We start from the raw sequence: 22,582 nt of genomic DNA, 5'->3' as shown, positions 1-22,582 counted from the left end.
AAAACGGAAAAGTCCGAAGTTGACAGAAATTTTACGAAAAATTCAAGGAAACTTTTGTAAAGTAAACTTTTGCTAAAGGAAACTGTGCTATTAGGGTACCGTTTGAATTTGACAGAAAGTTTGCCGCAAAAATTGTTCTGTAACTTGGGCTGACAATTTAGTGTTCAATCCCGGTAAGATTTCAATTAAGTTGAATTTTCAAGTTGACGACAATTTGAAAGCAGTGGCTATCCGGGTGGCGGAATTTAGTCATTTGTGATATCACATGTTAATTTTTTATACACTTGTTATTTATGTCGGTTAGCCTGTCCAACGTCAAAATAATAATTGTATAGATAGTGTTTAGATCGGCGAATGAGTAACCTTAATTTAATGAGTAACTTCCAAACCTTTCATTTTAATCTAATCTAATAGTGTGTAGAAAATATAAAATTTGGTTTTTACTGCAAAATATTTTATAAAAATTTTATACTTCTATAATTAATAATAAAGCAATTACTCATCACAATGATTTTTCTGGAAATAAACAATCGAATTTTGGAAGAGACATTACAATCGAAAATTAAAAATTCGCTCTCAGGGTAAGTTTAATATATTTTTTTTTAACTTGCTCATATTATTATTCAAACTCGTATATTCATTTATGATGATTTTTTACTTACATATATAATTGATTTCATAACCCTGATTAAAAAAAGCGATTTAAAACGATTCGAAATAAAAAATTTTAAAAACTTTTTAATGCTTTTGAATACCTTGAATACTTTTGAATCCCTTTTCTTATGGGCATTGAACATTGCAAATCGTTTTAAATCAGTTTTTTTAATCAGGGAACTAAGCTAACAAGAAGTCACTTAAAAGTACAAACCTTTTGCAATAAATCAGGAGTAAAGAGAAATGAACAAATGAATATTGTCCCTGAGTTTCTATTATTCTTAAGTATATAAATTTTGTCTCAAGTGTTATTGTTTGTTTACAATAAAGTTTCATTTCCCGGAAAAAAAGTTTATAGATACATAAAAAGTTATGTAGATTTAATTTGTTCCATGTTTCATAGCAATAATAATCTAGATTAGGGTGTGTCATTATGCAGCATTGTTTTTTTTTTGCTTATCAGTAGCCACAATACTTATAGTGAAATATTTTTTAAGGGGGACCACTAGTGTGAAATTTTGAAAAAATCAATTTTCTTTTTTTGCATATTTGAATAGTCTATACCTTCAAAAATAACATACCAAAATTTAAAGTGCATATCTCAAATAGTTTTTTAACTTCCCGCTGAGAAAATCGATGATTTCCAAAAATTTCGGGAAGTTATTGTTATCACCCCGATTTTCGAAAATCAAGTTTTTATTAGATGTCGATGTTTTGAAGTCCTAGGAAGCTATTCTGGCTATTTTCAGAATGATGTCCGAGTGTCTGTATGTGTGTGTGGATGCATGTATGTAAACTCTTTATAACTTTTTAACTAATGAATCGATTTGAATGGTTCTTGTGGCAATCGAAAGAGCTTGTTGGCCATCAACTTTTCTGAAAATTTCAGATCATTTGATCAAGTAGACTCGAAAATATTAGCGAATTACGAAAAAAAAATTTTTTTTTTAGTTTTTTATTGATTTCTCAGAAATGAATTAAACGACCGACTCCGAAATCTAATCAGCTCCAGAACTTAATAAAAAGCGTCGATTGCCGCCTTACTCATCAAAATCGGTTAATTCATTCGCGAGATATTGTGGGAGAAAGAAATGCTAAAAAACGGTTTTTTGAAAACAATGGCATACAGAAGTATTTTCGAAGAGCTCAAAAATGTTTTCGAGCTCCTTAAGCTCGAAAACTAAGGGAAGTTTTGGGGCTGGCCCGCCGGGTCAACCGATAGACCGATTGTTTCTTTTTCGTATTTCTTCTATATCTTAGAGTCTAATCGATCGATCGATCTGAAATTTTCAGGAAAGTTGAATGCCAACAAGCTTTTTCGATTGCCGCAAGAACCGTTCTGATCGGTTGATTAGTTGGAAAGTTATAGCAAGTTTGCACACATACACACATACAGACACTCGGACATAATTCTGAAAATAGTCATAATAGCTTCCTAGGACCTTAAAACGTTGACATTTGATGAAAACTTGATTTTCATTGGAGTGAAACCAATAACTTCCCGAATTTTTGAAAATTAACAATTTTCTTAGCGGGAAGTGAAAAAAAAAAACAACTCGAAAATCCTTACTAACCTGTTTGTAGCTCTCATTACATATCATTTTTAAGTCAATCTTATCTGAATTCATGAATAATATTTTTTACAGCCATAAGCAGGAGTCAACAGATGTTACTATCGTTGATTTTGATGGAGTCATATTCCATGTTTCCAATCCAAATGGGGAGAAGACAAAACTTAAGGTAAGTTACAGAATTTAATTTGAACAAAAATGCCATCTGGCAGCCAGAATGAAAAGTAGATTTCCAAAAATGTATGCATTCAATCAAAAATTGATAATGTCAATAAATAATTAAGTCATTGAAACAATTTAGTTTAGAACAAAATTTAAAAAAATGTCTTTGTTTATAACTTCTAGAATTTCAAATAAACATCATAAAATTTGAAAAAATAGTTGTAGAAAATCGTTCAAGTAAGATAACACACCAGAATTGCCTTACGCTGCTAATAAAACAGTTTAGTAAAAAATTACATACAATCCTTCAACAAAGTTACAAAATTTAAGATATATTTTTGATAATATTACAACATTGTGTCATATGTTTATGATAAGAATGAGAATATTACCATTTTATACGCAGTCGTGATTTAAAAGCCAAGTTATGGATCCTACTTAAAAAAAAAAATGATTCAAAACCATTTAATTTTAATACTATATAAATATACATTCATCATTGAGTAAATCATTGTCTTTAATCAGGGAATATACAAACTATGTTTTCGTTATAAAACGTCAAAAATATACTAGAATTAAAATTTATTTATTTAGTTCTCATTTATTCAACGCTTTCCGCAATTGAAAAGTTTTTACAACTTACATTCGCGTTATCACAGTGCATATAATGACAAAAAAAGGAATAACAAAGAAATAGCAAATGATCTCGAGGAATGAACCACAAAAATAAACGTAAATAGTTATACAGTTTAATTATTATTAATTATCGGACTCAGTTTTTACTCTATTTTCCATCTCCACTTGAATTTACTTTTTGAATGAGTTAAGAGATCCACCAAAAAAATTTATCGATTTTGAGTATTCTTTGGCTAATTTAAAAATTCAATTCCTGGGACCGCTTAGATCTTTATTCGGGATGCTGAACTTGATATATGACAAAGTTTCTGGAGAATCAATCAAATTATTTACTGCCTTGAAAACGAAGGTTAAATCTGTTATTACCCGTCTTTTGGATAATTTCCTAATCCCCAAGCTGGCCTTTACATCCTCAGCATTCATCGCTACACCTTTTGACTTTCAATACTTGACTATACTCTTGATGAATAGATTCTGAACAGTCTCCAGTCTCTCAATGTGTACCGCATAATAAGGTGACCAGATAACCGTGCAATTTTCCAATATGGGTCTAAGTAGAGTCATGTACAGTTGTATCAAGGTTGATAACTGCATGAAATCTTTTCCCAGCCTCATTCTACAACCTAGTACACTTGTTGCTCTAGCTATCACATTATCCACTTGACTTATAGAATTCAATTTGTTGTCTACTAAGATACCTAGATCCTTCATCACTGCTAGTTCCTCCAGACGCGCATCACCCATAAAGTATGGAGTTTGAAATTTTATGCTTGCACCCCGTGAAAAGACCATAACACCGCATTTCTTGGCGTTCCGCACCAACCCTTTTTTTGCCCCACTTGGATAACTCGAAGATGTCATTCTGCAATATCCTCATATCTTGTTCGTTTTTGATGACTCTGATAATCTTCATATCGTCAGCAAATAACTCATGATTGGAGTCCAATACCTCTTTGATATCGTTAATGTCCAGGATAAAGAATTTTAGACCCAGGTGTGATCTCTGAGGCACTCCCAACTTTGCATCTTATGGTCTAGATTCAATATTCCCTGTTTTAACCTTAAGAGCACTTTATTGCACTATCTCTTGCTCCAGTGTCCTCCAGAATTCTTATTAGTTAATCTGGGTCTACAAGGTCAAACGCCTTGCTAAATTCTGTGCATATCGTGTGCATTTCATAACCCTTATTGATGACATCTAGAACTTGATTAATGTATGTGTAAAAGTTGATAACCGTTGATCTTCCACTTACAACGCCATGATGTCTGCTAGTGATTAAATTTTTTATAGTATAAGAAAACTCTGGAAGAATGAGCTTCTCCAATCCCTGGCAGTTTTGAATCACCCTGGAAACACGGTGGGTTTTTTCATTTTATCACCGTGATTCCACGGTGGTTACACGGTGTACCCACCGTGATTCCACGGTGGTTACACGGTGTACCCACCGTGATTCCACGTACACCGTGTAACCGTTGTGGAAACATCGTGTATACACGGTGATAAAATGAAAAAACCCACCGTGTAACCACCCTGGATCCACCGTGATAGCTTAGGTAAAGTTGACTAAATACACACCGGTCTATAATTCTCAACTTATGCACCATTTCCACACTTGTATATGGGTACTATGTAAGATACTTTCCAGCTTTCAGGAACCACTCCAGTCTTCAGCGACTGGTTAAATAAGAAAGTAACCGGTTCGGATAATCCTACTGCACACTCGCTTAGCACCAGATTCGGTATCTCATCTGGACCTGCTCCTTTGTTGATATCAACCCCAAGTAATCCATTCAACACATCGTCAAATTTTACTTCGAATCCACTTATATCTACCAGGTTTGCCTTGCTTGATTTAATTGGTACTCCATTTTTTTCTCTCCACCAACAGATGCAAATGGCGCATCATAAACACTTTCGAAGAAATCTGCAAACAGGTTACTAACCTCCTCTGTGCCCTCCGCAATATGAATCCCTCAGGTTATTATTGAGGGTATTCCAAGTACGTCGTTTTTCTTGCTTTTGACAAAATTCCAAAAACTCGCGGCATTTCGGTTGATATTTGACTCCACTTTTTTTATATATGATTCATAACAATTTTTGCTTAAAGCATTACAATCTTCTCTGAGTTTTTGAAATTATTGATAGTCTCTATTCCTGCCGAATGCTTTGAATTTATAATGCTCCAGTCTCTTTTGCTTGGCTTTCCTTTTTAATTTCTCTGAAACCCAGATCGGAAAGCTATAGTACCTCTTCACTCCAATGGGTACATGATGTTCAAAACCCTTCTCAATAACAGCATTAAAGTATTCGACCATTTCATCTATATTATCCTGTTGATAGATGGATATCCAGTTGATCCTAAGGAGATTATTCAAAGCTTCAACATTAGCTTTCTCAAAGCAGTAATACGTTTGTCTCTCTTCAGGTATGAGTGGTGCAGTCTTATTTACTGTACCCGATATATTTGCCCAACGCAAATCCAGCAGTCTTCCCTTAGCATTTAATACATTATTGTATAACACGCATCCTTGAAGAGAAAACTCCTCTAGTGTTAATGTTTTGATCCCAAGACAGTTTCTTTCTTTTGCTCCAAAATTAACCTCTTTGGTCATAACTGGAATGTTATAACTTACTACAATTATTATTTTATTATTACAATACCTAAGATTAATATTAGAAATTTCTTTTATATGCTTATCATAAATTTCCCACGGTGAGTTAGGGGGTATATACATACAGCCGATTATCAAAGTATTCTTACTACATTTTATCTTGTCGAAAACCTGCTCCAATTCTTCGCATGTTATTTGTATTGGTTCAGTTTTTATACTTCTTTTTGTTGCAATAAATACACCTCCTCCATACTTCTCATTACTGGTACGGGAATCTCTATCTTTCCTGAAAATGTTGAAAACTCTATCCACTACCAATCCATCACCAATAGATTTATTTAACCATGACTTACTGATGTATAAACTATCTGGTGTTGTACAAGATGAAGCAGTCAGGAAATCACTCAGCTTTGTTCTGAGCCCTCTCACAATCTGATAATACAATTCAATAGAATTTATTGAGTCCCTGTATTCGTCCACTCCTCCCAACAATTTTTGTTTTTACTTGTTATACCTGGGATTCTATTACCATACCTTATAGGTTGATAGTCATCAGGCTCCTAACTCATTTTATCTCTTAGACTGGCCAGCTGATTTCTCTGGTTTGGTTAGATCAGCTTTAAACCTTACGCCGCTCCTCTTCTTTGGTTTCACTTTTAGTATTTTCTTAGCCAACTTAGGTTTACCAATATCTATAATAAGGGGTCTTATCTTACCAACTGCTGGTTTGCCAATTGTAAATACTTTGTCTAACGTTTCTTAATCCTCCAACGCATCTCTTGCGATCTCAAACACTGCCATTTTGTCATCTTCTTGCCTGCTTTTTCCATCAGATTTTTTAGATTCTCAAACATTGAAGGCAATTACCCTGCAGCTACGTTTCTCTCTCTCGTTCATCTCTGATATAATGTCGTCTACCTTAGCTCGACCTCCAGATGCCAACTTCTCCACCTTATTTTCTAGCTCCAGGATCCTACTTTTCATTCTGGCATTTTCTTCAAGTACTTTTTTCATATCTGACTTGATGCGCTTCAGGCGCTTATCCATTTCTGATTTGAAAGACATAAGGTATTTTCTGAACATACTGTCCATATTCCTTGCTATGGAAGCCTCTAACCCGGGCTCAGAACTCTCTTCATTGTCTCGAAGAGTATAGCTAACCTCACTTTTGCACTCATTGCATTTCCATTTATACTTTTCCTTTCTAATTTTATTAACTATTACAGTAAACTGGTCCTTTCTGAACCCTGCACATTTACTATGATACCAATTTTCACAATAAGAACACTGAATACTTGATAAGTTTTCTTTTATTCGCAGTGAGCAAGTGTTGCGTGACACCTGCTTACCCGCCATAATTGCATTATGTTTGGCTTCTGACCGTCTCATTTTAGAATAAAGGGTTTTTTACGATCACTTTATTCTGTGCGAGTTTATTGCTCACGCTAAATCATTTCTACACTTTTTTAACCACACTAAGATGGATTTTAACCCAAATCATATAACAGTATAACGGCAGTTTATTAAGGAACAATAACGACCTAATATGCGGTCCACTTATGTTACTCCATTGAGTCAAAATGAAGTATTTACTTCAAAAAAATCGGTTCTGTCAATTGTCCCGTATAAAAGTTTATAAACACTATAAATCTCGATACACATGATTTATTAATGATTGTTTTTTATCGGCTTTCCATTTTTAATCTCAAAAACTTTTTTGAAACTGACTACTCTCTTAAAATGAACCAGTGAAATTTCACTGATTCTCCAGTGAAATCCACTGATTCACCAGTGAATCGAGCGATCACTGGTTCAACCAGTAAAATTCATTGATTCAACCAGTGGACTAAGATGATCGCTTGGCTCACTGGTTTAACCAGTGAAACTCACAGGTTTAACCAGTGAAATTCACTGGTTAAACCAGTGATACGCCGGTGTACTACATGAATATAAACAAAATAGGTTAGATTAATTTTATTTTATTATAAACGTTTATTTAAAAACAAAGTGAACTAAAAGAGTCTTAATAACAATTAAATTTCATTGAAAATTATTTAGTAATAAAATAAATAATTTTTACTAGGATTTATAGAAATTTAATTTGTTTCCATGTTCAATAGGCTTTTTATATTATTTAATTTTAAAATTGTCATTCATTTGTGAGGTTAGCTCCAAGCTATTGAAATTACTCCAAAGTTATTTATTTTTAAACTCTGTAAAAATTGTGTCATATAATTATTATTGTTATATAAAAGTTAGTTGAAATATTACATGAAGATAATCAATAAATATTACTTATTTATTGACACCCCGATGAAAAAAGATTTTGTCTAATCATATATGATCATGCATAATTGTCTATATATGATCAGATCCAAAAATTGGCCAGGTCTGATCATACATAACTTGATCTGATTTTATATGAATAGATATGTTCATATATGATCATGCATGAACGAATATAGTCATTTTTAGAATCTCATTTAGAATATCTGTAAATTATTAATTAAGTAAATTAATTAGGATTTATTGTCTTTATCAATTTAAATGCACTGTAAAAAATTCGCGGAGTGAATGCCGATTAAATCCGGAGTGAATAGGGAGTGAATGAATTTTTAATTATTCACTCCCCTCGGAGTGAAATTCACTCCACAGGGGAGTTTTCGCGGAGTAGATAATTTTTTATAATTATATAAAAATTTATATATAAATTTTAGGAACTTTTTTTTACAATGATAAATCATTGCAGATACAATAAAAAAAAAAATTTTTTTAAAAAAAAATTTTTTTCAAAATTTTTTTTTTTCAATTTTTTTCGATAATCGATCTTTTTGATCAAAGAAATTATGATTATCGGTAAAAAAAAAATTTTCAAATTGAAAAAATGAACAAAAACCGAGAAACTACCAATTATGGTGATTTATGACAAAATCGATAAATTTAAAGCTTTGGGGCACTAAGAAAGAAAAATCGCAGCGATTTGAAATTTTCAGGGTTTTTTCAGGACACTTTGAGGTTGAATAAAAGACGAAGATATCCTTTGTTCATCCGTTATATCTAAAGTTATAGCAAGATTTCCGAATATCCTTAAATTTGTGAATTTTGACCTGTTTTTTACTAAACAATATCGCTTTAAAAAAAATTTTTCTATCAAATGCCACTAATTTTGCCTTATAGAGAATGTTTTCCAGTTTTCAAAACCCTGCTTCCATTCTCTGTACGACCAATACATCCGGAGTTATTGATTATCAAAGCCAAAATGGACTTTTTTGCTTTGATCAATGATAACTCGGCGCCAAATCGTCGTAGAGACTTTTTCAGGGCGCCAAATTAAAGGGCATAAAATTTCCTAGAAAAGTCATACACGGAGAGAAATGAAGCTCAATATAAACGAAAAAATACTGTCTGATTTTCGATTTCTACTAGATCTGTTTAGAAAATCATAAATTATGATAATTTTTATGAAAAATTAGTAGAAAGTAATAGGTACGCAAAAAAAATTATAGAGTAGCATAATGATTTTTGAAGTCTTTGATTTTTAATAACCAACAAATATAAAATAAGTTATGCTATGAAAGTAATATCAAAATAAATCTTGAAATTTTATAAATTGAGAGTAAAGTTTTGATAAAAGTTTGCTATTAATTAAAATGTAAATAAAAATTATTATGTGTTATATATTATAGTTGTTAAATTATGGATTTGTAAATTTTTTATAATTTTGTATCAAAAATTATATTCAACATAAAAATAATTATTTTAAACAGTATTAAATTCGAAATAAATTCGTTACATTTTAAACTTCTGTGTAAAATTTTTTCTATGAAAAAATGGTTTTTTTGTTTTATATTATATAAATTTTATAATTCTTGATCACACAAGAATTAATAAGAACTAAAAATAACAATTGCCACAATAAAATAACAAAATTTACAGATTTTGTCATGATATTTATATTTACTTCAATTTTTGTTATTCTTTACTGGGTATAAATTCTCGAACATTGATTCAATTGAAAATTCTAAAGCTAGCATAATAAAAATTCTTAAAATTTTAAAACTTTTAGTTTTGTCAGTTGATAAGTTTCATTATATGATCAGTAGAAATTCTACTTAATCAGTAATGCAAAATTTCTCGTGCCAGCATAATAAAGTTTGTGAAATTTAAACTGATATTTACTCAGTTGAGGAACAACACTTATAGAAAATCATTAAAGTTTAAAAAATTAATAACAGTCTTTACACCCATTTAATAAAATTTCATTGAAATACAGCTATTTATAATTTTTTGACAATAATTTTTGTTTGTCTTTGAGTAATTTTTACAACGGTATTTAAACCAAATAATCTTTTGTTCTGAATGTTCGGATTTATTTGGTTATTTTTCTGATCAGTACTCCGCGGGAATTCATTCAAGAAACATCTATTTTATTTAGCAAGTGTCAATTATTCAGTTGAGTTTTATGGGGTTGTGTGATTGTGAAAATCTTTATTCTTATTGATTTTAATATTATTATGCTTATGAGATTTGTTTGCATAACTATTTTTACGTTTGATAATAAATTACACACTTACGAATAAGAATAAATTATATTTTTTTTGTTTTAATAAAATAAAAAACTATTTGATGTATCATTGTGTGTAATAAATGTAAACCGCATGGATTTTAATTTTATGGAAAATTAGATGTATTTTTATTTATTTTATATCATCCTTATAAATGTTCATTAAGTTAGATGAGTAGTTATAAAACTTTTTGTAAAATTTATAATATTAATATAATAATTTTAACGAGACTTTTCTCTGCTCTGTAAATTCAATATTGTACGAATCGTAAAATTAATTTTTGAAATATATTGTCAACTAACTACCAATACCAATGCTGCTAAAGAAATATAAAATTAATATAAAATAAAAAATACAGTGTTTTGTGTTTATATTCTCATATGTTTCTATCAATTTCATTTAATATTTATACTATACGTTTTTGTATATACATATAAGACTATTAAAGATAATTGATAGAAACATATGAGAATATCAACACAAAACACTGTATTTTTTATTTTATATTAATTTTATATTTTTTTAGCAGCATTGGTATTGGTAATTAGTTGACAATATATTACAAAAATTAATTTCACGATTCGTGCAGTATTGAATTTACAAAGTAAAGAAAAGTCTCGTTAAATTTATTGTTAGTATCATAAATTTGACAAAGAGTCTATATACATTTTTTAGATTCGTAATATAATTTTTATAAAAGTTAATTTAAAGAGTAAAAGAACAAAAATGAAATTATCATTTTTTTCAATAAATTTTTAAATAATTTTGATCGTATAAGTAAAACAATTAAAACAATTTTTATTATGCTAGTGGTACATTTTGTTATCATAAGACGGTGAATATTGCATCCTAGCGACACAATTTTTGTCGTGTCAGTTATTATAACTATAAAATACTTAATAATTTTTATTATGCTCAATACGAAATGTATTATGTTCAAGAAAGAAATTTTTGTCGGCCGAATCAAAATTTTATTATGCTTCAATACAATTAGTAACAACACGCATAACATAAAATATTGGAATATCATACGGTTTCAAGTTTAGTCCGCTAGCATAATAAAAATTTATGGATTTTCACATAAAATTTCTTGGAATTTTCACCTTCATTTTTCTCCGTGTACGGTCGGATTATTCAAAAAAATTTATTGACGCCCATAGAGGTATTGAAAGACCAGCAAACATTTTGAAAATTTTTTTTTCGTTGGTTTTCTTATGATTACTCCGGAACCGTACATGATGAAAAATTTTGAGGTCCAGATCTGAAAACTAGAAACTTGAGGCTACAATTTGCATTTTTTAATTTTCTTATACGACCATTTTTCACCGAGTTACAGCATGTTGAAAATCACCTAAAAATTTCGGATTGTTTTTCTTTCCCTTAATTTTTGTGACCAGTGTATATAAACTTATTCACGACTATACATGAATTTATATTAGCCATGTCCAATCAGATCTAATTATATATAGTCCTATATCTAATTATATATGGATTTTTATCAGTCATGTCTGATCAGATCTAATCATGTATAGACTTATATATGATTATATATGGGGTTATAACAGCCAGGTAGGATTATATCTAATTATATATAGACTCATATATGATCAGATCTGATCATATATAGACTTATGTATGATTATATATTAGGGTGGTCCGTTTGGAACGACTACTTTTTTTTTTCGCTCCCACTGAAAAATATTGTTGTAGACATTGAAAAAAAAATTCTCTGAAAGTTTTAGCTCTTAATTTTAATTTTAAGTACCTTACATTTGATTTTGAAATTTTCCCATTTAAAATACATGGGAAAGTTGGGATTTTTTTTTTAATTCTCTATAACTCAGCCGCATTTTAAGTTATTGGGTCGCCGTTTGCGGCATTTTTTAGGTAATTTGATACTCTTCAAAAGTCTCCTTAATAGTTTTACTCGGACTCTAATTGTTTTTTCTGTATTGGTAATGAAAATAATTTTTTTAATAATAATTTGGGTTTTTAGTTGATATTAACTAAATAACGAAATTTGCAGAAAAAGTGCAGATAACGATTTGTTAGGAAATTTTATTCGCTACAAAAAAGGTCCTCTTAGTTAAGTAGCTTAAGTTCTCCGTTCACGTGATATAGGGATTTTAGTAATTTTGTAAATAAAATATTTGTCAAAAATTTTTCCGAAGTTCATCAATTTGACCCCTTCTGATTTTAATGACTGGATTAAATTAATGAAAGGAAAATTATTTACTGATTTAAAATTGAAATGAAATAACATTTGGTGGAATTTTTTGACAAATATTTTATTTACAAAATTACTGAAATCTCTATATCACGTGAACGAAGAACTTGAGCCACTTAACTAAAAGCACTTTTTCTTCAAATTTCGTTATTTAGTTAATATCAACTAAAAACCCGAATTATTATTAAAAAAATTATTTTCAGAACCAATACAGAAAAAACAATTAGAGTCCGAGTAAAACTATTAAGGAGACTTTTGAAGAGTATCAAATTACCTAAAAAATGCCGCAAACGGCGACTCGATAACTTAAAATGCGGCTGAGTTATAGAGAATTAAAAAAAAAATCCCAACTTTCCTATGTATTTGAAATGGGAAAATTTCAAAATCAAATGTAAAGTACTTAGAATTAAATTTAAGAGCTAAAACTTTCAGAGAATTTTTTTTTCAATGTCTACAACAATATTTTTCAGTGGGAGCGAAAAAAAAAAAATAGTCGTTCCAAACGGACCACCCTATTATATATATGGAGTTATAACAGCCAGGTATGATCATATCTAATTATACATAGACTCATATATAATCAGATCTGATCAGATCTAATTATATATAGACTTATATATAATCAGATCTGATCATATATAGACTTATATATGGGCTTATAACAGCCAGGTATGATCAGATCTAATTATGTATGGGGTCATATATAATTATATATGACCTCATGTATAATCATGCATGATTATATATAACTTCATATATGATTATATATAATCATATATGATTAGACAAAATCTTTTTTCATCGGGACAATAAAACACTTAAATATAGTCATGTACAGAATGCTGCTGTACCCGCGCGCTTACATATTTTTAGTTCACTGGTTGAAACCAGTGAGCGCGGCGTTCACTGATTCAACAAGTGAAATTCACTGGTTCAACTAGTGAACTTTTAGTCACTGGTTAAACCAGTGAATTTCACTGGTTGAATCAGTGGAATTTCACTGGTTCACTTTAAGAGAGTACTTAAATTCTGTTCGTTTATTATCTTTACTATTGTTTTTATTTTTTCTCCGACTAACTACTAATAGCAGTACTAATATAACAGTAGGATTGAAGTAAATAGAATGACATTTAAGACAAAAAGATGGAAAATTTGAAAAAATTTCAATGAAAAAAAAATAGATTAAAATTATAAAATAATAATACAAATGTATTAGGGTGGTCGTTAAAAATTAAATTTTTTCAGGCGCCTCTTAAAAAGCTTCTTTTTAGTGAAAAAATACGTGGGGAATTAAGTTTTTTCGTTTTAAGTGAAAAGAACACGTGCCGACAGACGATCAAAATTCATTTTTCGACACAATCGCGGTTTTTTTTAAATATCTCATGAAATATGCAGATTAAAGGAAAAAACTATGGGACTAATTTTTTAGGAAATTAAATGCTTGACAAAAAAGGTCATATTCATTTTTTATATCGAATGTGTATTTATGAAGATATTTTCAAAAAACTTTTTTCGATCTTATCAATTAGGCATTTTAAAGATAACGAATGTTAAAAATAACGTTTTTTCTTAAATATAGACAACTTTGTAACTCGTAACATATCAATTATTAATGCTTGTTATAGTTTTTATATACTTAGAAAAATGTTATTTTCAAAATTTGTAATCCTTGAAACGCTCAATTCATCAGATCTAAAAAATGTTTTTTTAAAATTTAATTATGAATACACATTTTATAAAAAAACTGAACATGACCTTTTTTGTCAAAAATTGAATTTCCTACAAAATTTTTCCTATGGTTTTTTCCTCTAATCTGCATATTTCATGAGATATTTAAAAAAATCTGCGATTGTATCGAAAAATGAACTTTGATCGTCCTTCGGCACGTGTTCTTTTTATTTAAAACGAAAAAACTAAATTCTCCACGTATTTTTTCACTAAAACGAAGCTTTTTATGGAGCGCCTGAGAAAATTTAATTTTTAACGAATATGTAATATATTAGGGTGGCCTAAAAAAACCGACTACTCTTTTTTTTTGAGTCTCTTATGAAAATTTGTTGATTCAAGATGTTTAAAGAAGCCTATCCAAAAATCAGCTCGATAGAAAATTTTTAAAAGGTCACTCACGAATTTTGAAAATATCAAAAATGATCGAAATTCGGATTTTTTTGTTCTAAATTTCTTCTTTCTCGTGGCAGCTATAGTTTATATTTATGAAATCATGACTACGCTGAAAATTTCAGCCCAAAATTAAAATATTTAAACGTCGCTCAAGAATTTTTAATGTTTCCGAATACTGTCTCTTGGAGTTTTTCGAGCGACCCTTGGATATTAATAATCAAGCTTCTCAATTTTTTCACTATCAATTTGTATCATAATGAATAAAAATACAACCCGAGAAATAGAAATAATACGTTATTTACAAATTTTTTTATTTTTTAATTCAATTTTTAGGTTTTTTTGCTTATCCAAAACTTACCCAATTTTATTGTTTAAGACTGTCCTGTATATTTTCGGTTATGCAAAAGTTATATTTAAGTGAAATGACAATAATTGAGTTACAAAAAAATACAATAACTAATTCAAAGTATTAGTTACATATTACCAGTTACTATTCAAAATTCTTGAGCGCCGTTTAAATATTTAAATATTGGGCTGAAATTTTCAGCATAGTCAACATTATATAGATAAAAAATATTGCTGCCACGAGGAAGAAAAAATTTAGAAACAAAAAATCCGAATTCCAATCATTTTTGATGTATTCAAAATTCGTGAGCGACCTCTTGAAAATTTTTATTCGAGCTGATTTTTGGAGTGGCCTCTTAAAACGTCTTAAAACATCAAATTTTCATAAGAGACTTGAAAAAAAACAATAGTCGGTTTTTTTGGGCCACCCTAATGTATATATAAAAAATAAAATAAAAGTAATGATTGGAAATGAAATGAGCGATCAAAGTGTGCACTTTTGGATTTTCTATCATTTCTTAAATGAATTATTTTAACTGCGTGCTACGGTTGGTGACAATATCTTCAACTAGAGTCTCAAATCACTGAATTTGAATTAGTTTTCCGGTTCTAAGAGGATAGAGCTTATTTTGTGTTTGTTTTTTTCCGGTAGCGTTTAATATAATTAACAAGAGATTCGAATGATTAGATTGGAATATATTGGCATGAGGACGTATCAAGTACTAATATGATTATGTTTTACCATTATAACCGAATTTTGTGAAAATGATAGCATTTTCTTTGACATTCATCACCTGTTCTGTTATTCATTGCAATATATTTATTAATATTCAATGTTTGAATATACATAATTACTCCTATAGATAAGTATCCTACTCAAGTTTTATAAGCAATTACAAGAACATGGTGTGGATGATCTGCTCAAAAAAGAATATGGTTCTTACCTTGCTGACACAGAGACTGGTAAGTTACTTCAACTCCACTCCCTTGCGAATTCGGTTATACCGAAAAAATATCTAAAGCATACCTGGTATTTGACTATATGTTTTCAGTAAAATTCTAAAAGTATGCTCAAATTATACTCATCGATACAAATAATTTAGGTATGTTTTTGAACCATTTATTCTGAAGTTATACTGAAAAAATTCTCAGATATCGATAAAATTCAAGGTATTTGAGTATATTAGTTGAACAATTTATTTATGTATTTTTTTTCAATAAATAATAAAAAAAAAGTACTAATGGATTGTGGTTTCGAACTTGTGACCTATCATATGAGAGTCTCGTGAAGTACTCTTGACACTGTCACACAGGACCTATTGGTAGGGAGTCTAGTATATGGTGGGGACAACTGAATCGATCACAGCGCTTGCTGTGGGCACAATTTCGTTGAATCATGCTCTCGTTGAAAACAAACACGTGAAAATTAAGTTTAAAAATAATTCATAATAGTTATTGTGTCGTTTGCCTTTGTTCATCGTTTGAGGTTAAAACAATATTTTATAATTTATTGATTTAAATCCGGTTTGGATAATGATTTTTATCATTGCCTAAAAATTATTTTTTAACCCTTTGTTGCCCGCGCTATACGGCGATTCCCCGCATAACACTACTCAACCTAATAGAGTTGGCGTGAATACGAGTGAGACACTAGAGAAAGCGCGTGTAACGGAAGGTTAAAAAAACATGATAAGTTATAGTACTTTCTTAGTTACGATTCACAAGCAAATTATCATGAATTAAAATAAAATTATTTACTTCAATTTTGTTAAAAAACTCAATTTACTATTCTACTATTTTTTAAACTTTTATCATTGTAGTTGTCATGTATTATTTGTTTTGATTTTATCGGTTAACCTTATTCTATTCTAAAATAATAGTATTTATTATTTATCAAAATTTTGTAAACTTAATTTCTTTATCCGAATATATTTAATTTAATTTTCTCTATCAAAAATAGAATTGCACTTTTTTATTTATATCATTATAAATTTTTATATTTTGATTTCATAACGAATTTTTATTTTTTACACTGATTTTATACATCTTTTATAATTCTCGAGCATGATTTTTTGTAACCCTAGCGGTTTTGACGACACCGTAGAAACGTGGTGAAAACACGGAGATTCTATGGTGTTAACTCCCTTACAGTGTTTCCACAGTGTATCGACGGAGTTACGACGGTCTTTTGATGGTAGAAGGGTGGCGTTTCTTGTGCAGTGACGAGACAACGTTTCTCTCGTGTTTTCTTCGAGTTTGGTCGGTGCTCGCCCGGAGTTTTCACTGTGTTTTTTTGGACTTTCGTCAGTGTTTTGCCGGTGTTTTCTTGGAGTTTTGTCGGTGTTTCTCCGGAGTTTTGTTAGGGTTTTCGCGGAGTTTCGTCGGTGTATCATCGGAGTTTTAACGGCTTTGACACGGAGTTTTGTTGGAGTTTTTGCGGAGTTTTGAGGGTGTACTGTTGATATAATTTTGGAATTTTTTTGATAGATTCGCGGCTTTTCAACGGTATTAAGTATAAAGATAGTGTAGCGTATACAAGATTCAAGAATTTAATTATGAAAAACGTTGTTTCTATAAAACTATAAAACTTTTAAATTGTTAATGACATCTAAACAATGTAAAAAATTTGAAGTCCACGGTATAGTGTGAATGATTTGGTGTTAAAATTTTCAACACTGCCGGTGTAAAAGTCACATGACGCACAGTGTTAACTTTTAGACTGTGCGAATTAGAGCGTTCACACCACTGATGATATAAATATTCAAGTTTTTTATTTCAAAATGCCATCCCTCGCAGATTTGAATCACGGTGGAAACACGGTGTTTCCACGCACATATATTTACACATTTAATATATATTTTTATAGTTCAATTTCATTGTTTAAATTCGGTATATCACAAATAAGAAAACAATCATTTATTTGATGTTTTTAATTTACTTAAGTTAAATTTTATCTAAATAAATACAATTAACTTCATCTCTTAAGTGTGAGGTTTGGCACAGTGGGTAACAGATCAGACTTCAAATTCAAAGGTCTCGGGATCGAGCCTACGCGAGGAATAAGTATGCCACACAAGCTCCAAGTTACCACTACCAAAACGACGAAAAAACCCTCAACATACTCCGCAAAAACCATGAAAAACTAACATAGAAATTCCGAGTAAGTCCAAACACGACTCCGCGAAAACACCGATGAAACTCCAAAAGAACACCCACGAAACTCAGCGAGAACATCAAAAAAACTCCGTGTCGTAACTGTACACAAAAATACGGCGTGTCTACTATGAAAATGCCGTCAAAACTCCCTTGGTGCACCCAGTTTCAATCGAGTTTTTTCCGAATTTCTACGGTGGCGCCAAAAGCGCTAGAATCTGTGGAAACTCCGACTAAACTACAAGGAAACACCCAAAGAACTCCGATAAAACACTAAGAAAACTCCGCGATACACCGATGAAACTCCAAGAAAACACCAACAAAACTCCAAGAGAAAACTGGCAAAACTCTTCAAAAACACGGACAAAATTCCGTGTCGTAACTGCACACGAAACGCCACGTTTCTACCGCGAAAACACTGTCGAAACTCCCTCGAAACACCGAGTTTCTGTCGAGTTTTTTCCGAGTTCCCACGGTGGCACCAAAACCGCTAGGGAACCATCAGATGTCGTTTTCGTCGCGCTCCCTGCCAATACCTATTTTATATAGTAAAACAACGACTGCTGAAAGGAACCTGTATTATCTGGAAAGCGAATGGTGACTGTGAACACGATAACCAGTCATGTTTTCGACATGATGTGTAACATAGTTATGATTGCTATATTGGATCGTACTTAGTCGTATGTAAAAACGACCCATTCCTATCATAACGAGAACTAGTAATGAGATTAATTTTTACATATTTTACGATCATTCTTGTGTAGCACAGTAACCATTCCTATCTATTTTTTTCCGTGTAAATTTATTTACTTTAAACTTTAAAGAAACATTTTTCATTTCTCATAGGTAAATACTTATATAGAAAGATTGTCCTTATCCTCTCTGATTTCAGTATAATTTGAGTATAAATCGAGCTTGAAATAGATATTTATTCAGTATCATTTAAGTATAAAAAATTCAAAATATGTATACCCAAAACATAAGATGATTTGAGTATAATTTGGGTATGGATTGGGTATAATTCTTAAAACGTGCCGAAACGTTATTCAATTTCCGGTATAAACAAATTCGCTATAGGGTTGGAACATATGCTCTTTTTATTACGAAATTAATTTGGTTTTCAGGATACGATGTATCAGTGCAAATAGATTTAAAAAATTTACCTGAAAATTGGGAAATAGTTGTTAAAAAAATAGGATTGCTAAAAAGACATTGCTTTGCGAGTATCTTTGAAAAATATTTTGATTATCAAGCGCAGTACAATGACTTGGCAGATGGACATCTTCCAACAAGGGCTGTCATACATTACCGTGATCAGGAGACGATGTAAAATTTTAACCAGAATTCATTATTCTCTAAATAATCTAAAGGCATTTTCTATCAATTCGGTCGTTGTTAAATATACATTGTTTCGTTTAGATACATTGAAGCCAAAAGCGATCGAGTGACAGTAGTTTTTAGTACAATATTTAAAGACGAAGATGACATGGTAATTGGGAAAATGTTTTTACAAGAACTTAAAGAAGGCAGAAGGGCTAGTCATACAGCGCCTCAAGTACTTTTTAGTCATCGAGAACCACCTTTAGAACTTCAAGAATGTAACGCTGCTGTTGGTGACAGTATTGGCTATATAACATTTGGTACCTGATTACTCCTTATAAAAATACAAGTAAATATTTCTAATTGCATACCTCAAGCGCAAACATTGAGCTATTTCACTCCAGTTCAATCGTTTCTACACTTTTTTTAATACACTAACTGTAATTAGAAAATACGATTATTTATTATTTTATTTATTTTATTTATTTTATTTATTATATTTCAACACGTATATAGGCCTTGCCTGTCACATAGTATACATGTTTACTTAGCTCATTTTTTCCTATTACTCAGTTTTTGTGTGGCTGTGGGTCGACTTGTGCCTGCTGCACTGCATCATTACAGGATATCTTGCACTTCACCTTAAGTGAAAGGGTAGCGGCAAGAAAAGGCCACAGAAAAAACCCATGTCAGTATAGTCATTACGGGTGAAGCTCCAGTGATTATTAAAATTTCCATTTTACCAATCACTGGATCTTCACCACTTCAAAAATCTTCATTAATCTACCGTGTTTCGATGGTGACCGCCGAACTACCAGGGTAAAACATTTTTCTGTGGTTTTCGGAAAAAATTTATTTTTGTCAGTTCCTAGGTTTTAAAATTGGGCAGCCGATTGTTTAAGAGTCTTTGTCTGTTAATTGAGTTACAAATTATTAAGATTAGAAGCTAAAATCCTTTCAATTATAATTTAAAAATTTCAATAGATTATTTTATCTACAAAATGCGTGACTGAGGTGTGCACTTTTGGGTTTTACACTTTTTTAAATTTTATTATATTTATATTTTTTAAGTTCTATTCCCGCGACATACAAATGGAGAAGCCCGGGCTAATACAATTGATTTGATTCACATGTTCCGCAATTATTTGCATTATCACATAAAATGCAGTAAAGTTTATATTCATTCGAGAATGCGTACTAAAACTTCAGACTTTCTTAAAGTTTTAAATCGAGCACGGTCTCAATCAAAAAATACGGAGAAAAAAACAATCACGTAAGTATTTTATAATTATTTTATAAATAGTATGTTCAATAATATAACATATACACTATTACAGAGGTCGAACTTTCATCAGAAAAGAATAAATCTTTCAAGTATGAATTCAATGATTATGAAGAACAACTATTTCAAAATTAAGCAAATTATTCATTTTTTGCCAAAATTAACTTTTAGTACGTACAGTATCTTACTCAGAAATCATTAAGAAACGAATAAAATCTTGACGTTTTATAAGATGGAGTGCTGTAAAAATCTTAGTTGATATATCGCTAAATAAATAATTTGTAATTAAAATATTCTAATATTTTTTGTTGATTAATAAAGATAATACTGGAAACTATCATTTTAATTTAAAATACTACAGAAAGGGTTACATTTATTTTATTATAATTAACACAGTAAATTTCATTACTCGAATTCCATAAAAGAATGCCTTATAAAAAAGATATCTATAAAATAAAAATGTTTCAACATATTTTCTTCTTGAGTAACATTAATTGCCGATTTCTTCACTCGTAGTTATGCTACAGTTAAAGTTGTCATTAGTTAACGTAAGTTAACTGAAGATTTCTTTTTCTTCACTCTAGTTTAAGAAATAACCCCCGAATATTTTTATCTTAAAGATAAATATTGGGCTAACTTTATACCTGGCCGTTAACTTTTTTAACTTCCCGCTAAGAAAATTGAAAATTTTCAAAAATTCGGGAAGTTATTGGTTTCGGTCCGATTTGCAAAAACCGAATTTCTATCAGATTTTGACGTTTTGAGGTTCTAGGAAGCTATCCTGACTAATTTTACGATGATGTCCGAGTGTATGTATGTGTGTACGTACGTACGTATGTATGTAAATATTCATAACTCTCGAACGGATGAACCGATTTTGATCTTTGAGGTGTCATTCGACGCGGCTTGTTAATATCTTGAAGCCGTAAAAATTTGAACTTGATCGGTAGGGTGCGTTCAGAGATATTTCAAAAACAAATTTTTTTCGAAAATGTTTTATTTGGATAACTTTTAATTTTCTCGATGGATTGATTCCAAAATCTAATCAGCTCTAAAACTCTATAAGCCGCGTCGAATGCCACCTCAACCATCAAAATCGGTTAATTCGTTCGCGAAATATCGTGGGAGAAAGAAACGCTAAAAAATTGATGAGTAGATTGAACAGTAGAATTAAGAGCAACTCTGGCATCCATTGCTGCATCTCTGCGCCATTTACTTCTGCTAAATCACCAACTGCTCGGAGAATAGCCAGTACTACACCAGGATTTGGTTCTGGCTCTTTTAATTTCGGCACCAGGACTTTGAGAATCGGTTCCATGTACGGTCGTATCAGTCTTGGTGCGCTGATGACCAGATGATCTAGCATTCTGGCAGCCTGCTCTTTATTACGGCCCATTCCCGAGTGCTCCAACTCTGTAAGAAACTGAATAAGAGTTTTCCTAAGCGACGGCATGACATAGGCCGGGTTCATTGTGCTCAGCCGACCAATTGTCCTGATCGCTAGCTCACGAATTTCAAACATCTCGTCATTCATCGCGATAAATAAAGCTGAAAGACTCTCCGCTTGAGCTAAATGAATATCAAATGAATTATCAAGCGACGCGAGAACAGAAATCCTGACATCTGGGTCCGTATCAGTGATACCGACGACTAGAAGTTTTCCAAGTACCGACGACACTGTATTAGTGACTGTAGGTCCAGGTTGATTCAAAGCAAGTCTCAGAAGTCTTGAACAAGTTCTGACAGCTTCTAGTCTCACTTCCGGCTGCTCTGAAGTAAGAAAATGATCCGCACACCTGCGGACAAATTGCAGCAGCGGATTACCATCAAAGTTGAAAGTTCCAAGCGTACGCAGAGCTAAAACAGTCGAAAGAACGTCTGTCGGTTCATTGAGCGGCGTGACTATGGGACTGGTGGCTGTCCAAGGCGCTCC

The 22,582-nt window shown here is 31.1% G+C and overlaps 1 protein-coding gene across 1 annotated transcript; it reads left to right on the top strand.

Moving 5' to 3' along the window:
- The first annotated feature begins 272 nt into the window (after positions 1-272).
- On the top strand, positions 273-21,015 carry LOC130677606 (probable actin-related protein 2/3 complex subunit 2). Its single transcript, XM_057484452.1, has 7 exons — positions 273-581; positions 2,301-2,394; positions 15,758-15,857; positions 19,172-19,373; positions 19,467-19,687; positions 20,439-20,640; positions 20,705-21,015. The coding sequence occupies exons 1-7, from the start codon at positions 508-510 to the stop codon at positions 20,730-20,732; spliced, it is 921 nt and encodes a 306-aa protein (XP_057340435.1). The 5' UTR covers positions 273-507; the 3' UTR covers positions 20,733-21,015.
- The last annotated feature ends 1,567 nt before the right edge of the window (positions 21,016-22,582 follow it).

This window comes from Microplitis mediator, chromosome 1 (assembly GCF_029852145.1).
Source record: "Microplitis mediator isolate UGA2020A chromosome 1, iyMicMedi2.1, whole genome shotgun sequence".
In the NCBI taxonomy this organism is placed as follows: Eukaryota; Metazoa; Arthropoda; class Insecta; order Hymenoptera; family Braconidae; genus Microplitis; species Microplitis mediator.
Note: the sequence above shows the minus strand (reverse complement) of the source record. Positions and strands in the feature narration are given on the sequence as shown.

Excerpts from the sequence above, each read along its gene's own strand:
- LOC130677606 (XM_057484452.1), top strand. The coding sequence starts at position 508 with ATGATTTTTCTGGAAATAAACAATCGAATTTTGGAAGAGACATTACAA. Across the intron at positions 582-2,300 it reads ATTAAAAATTCGCTCTCAGG|CCATAAGCAGGAGTCAACAG; the intron begins GTAAGTTTAATA and ends TATTTTTTACAG. Across the intron at positions 19,688-20,438 it reads TATTGGCTATATAACATTTG|TTCTATTCCCGCGACATACA; the intron begins GTACCTGATTAC and ends ATATTTTTTAAG.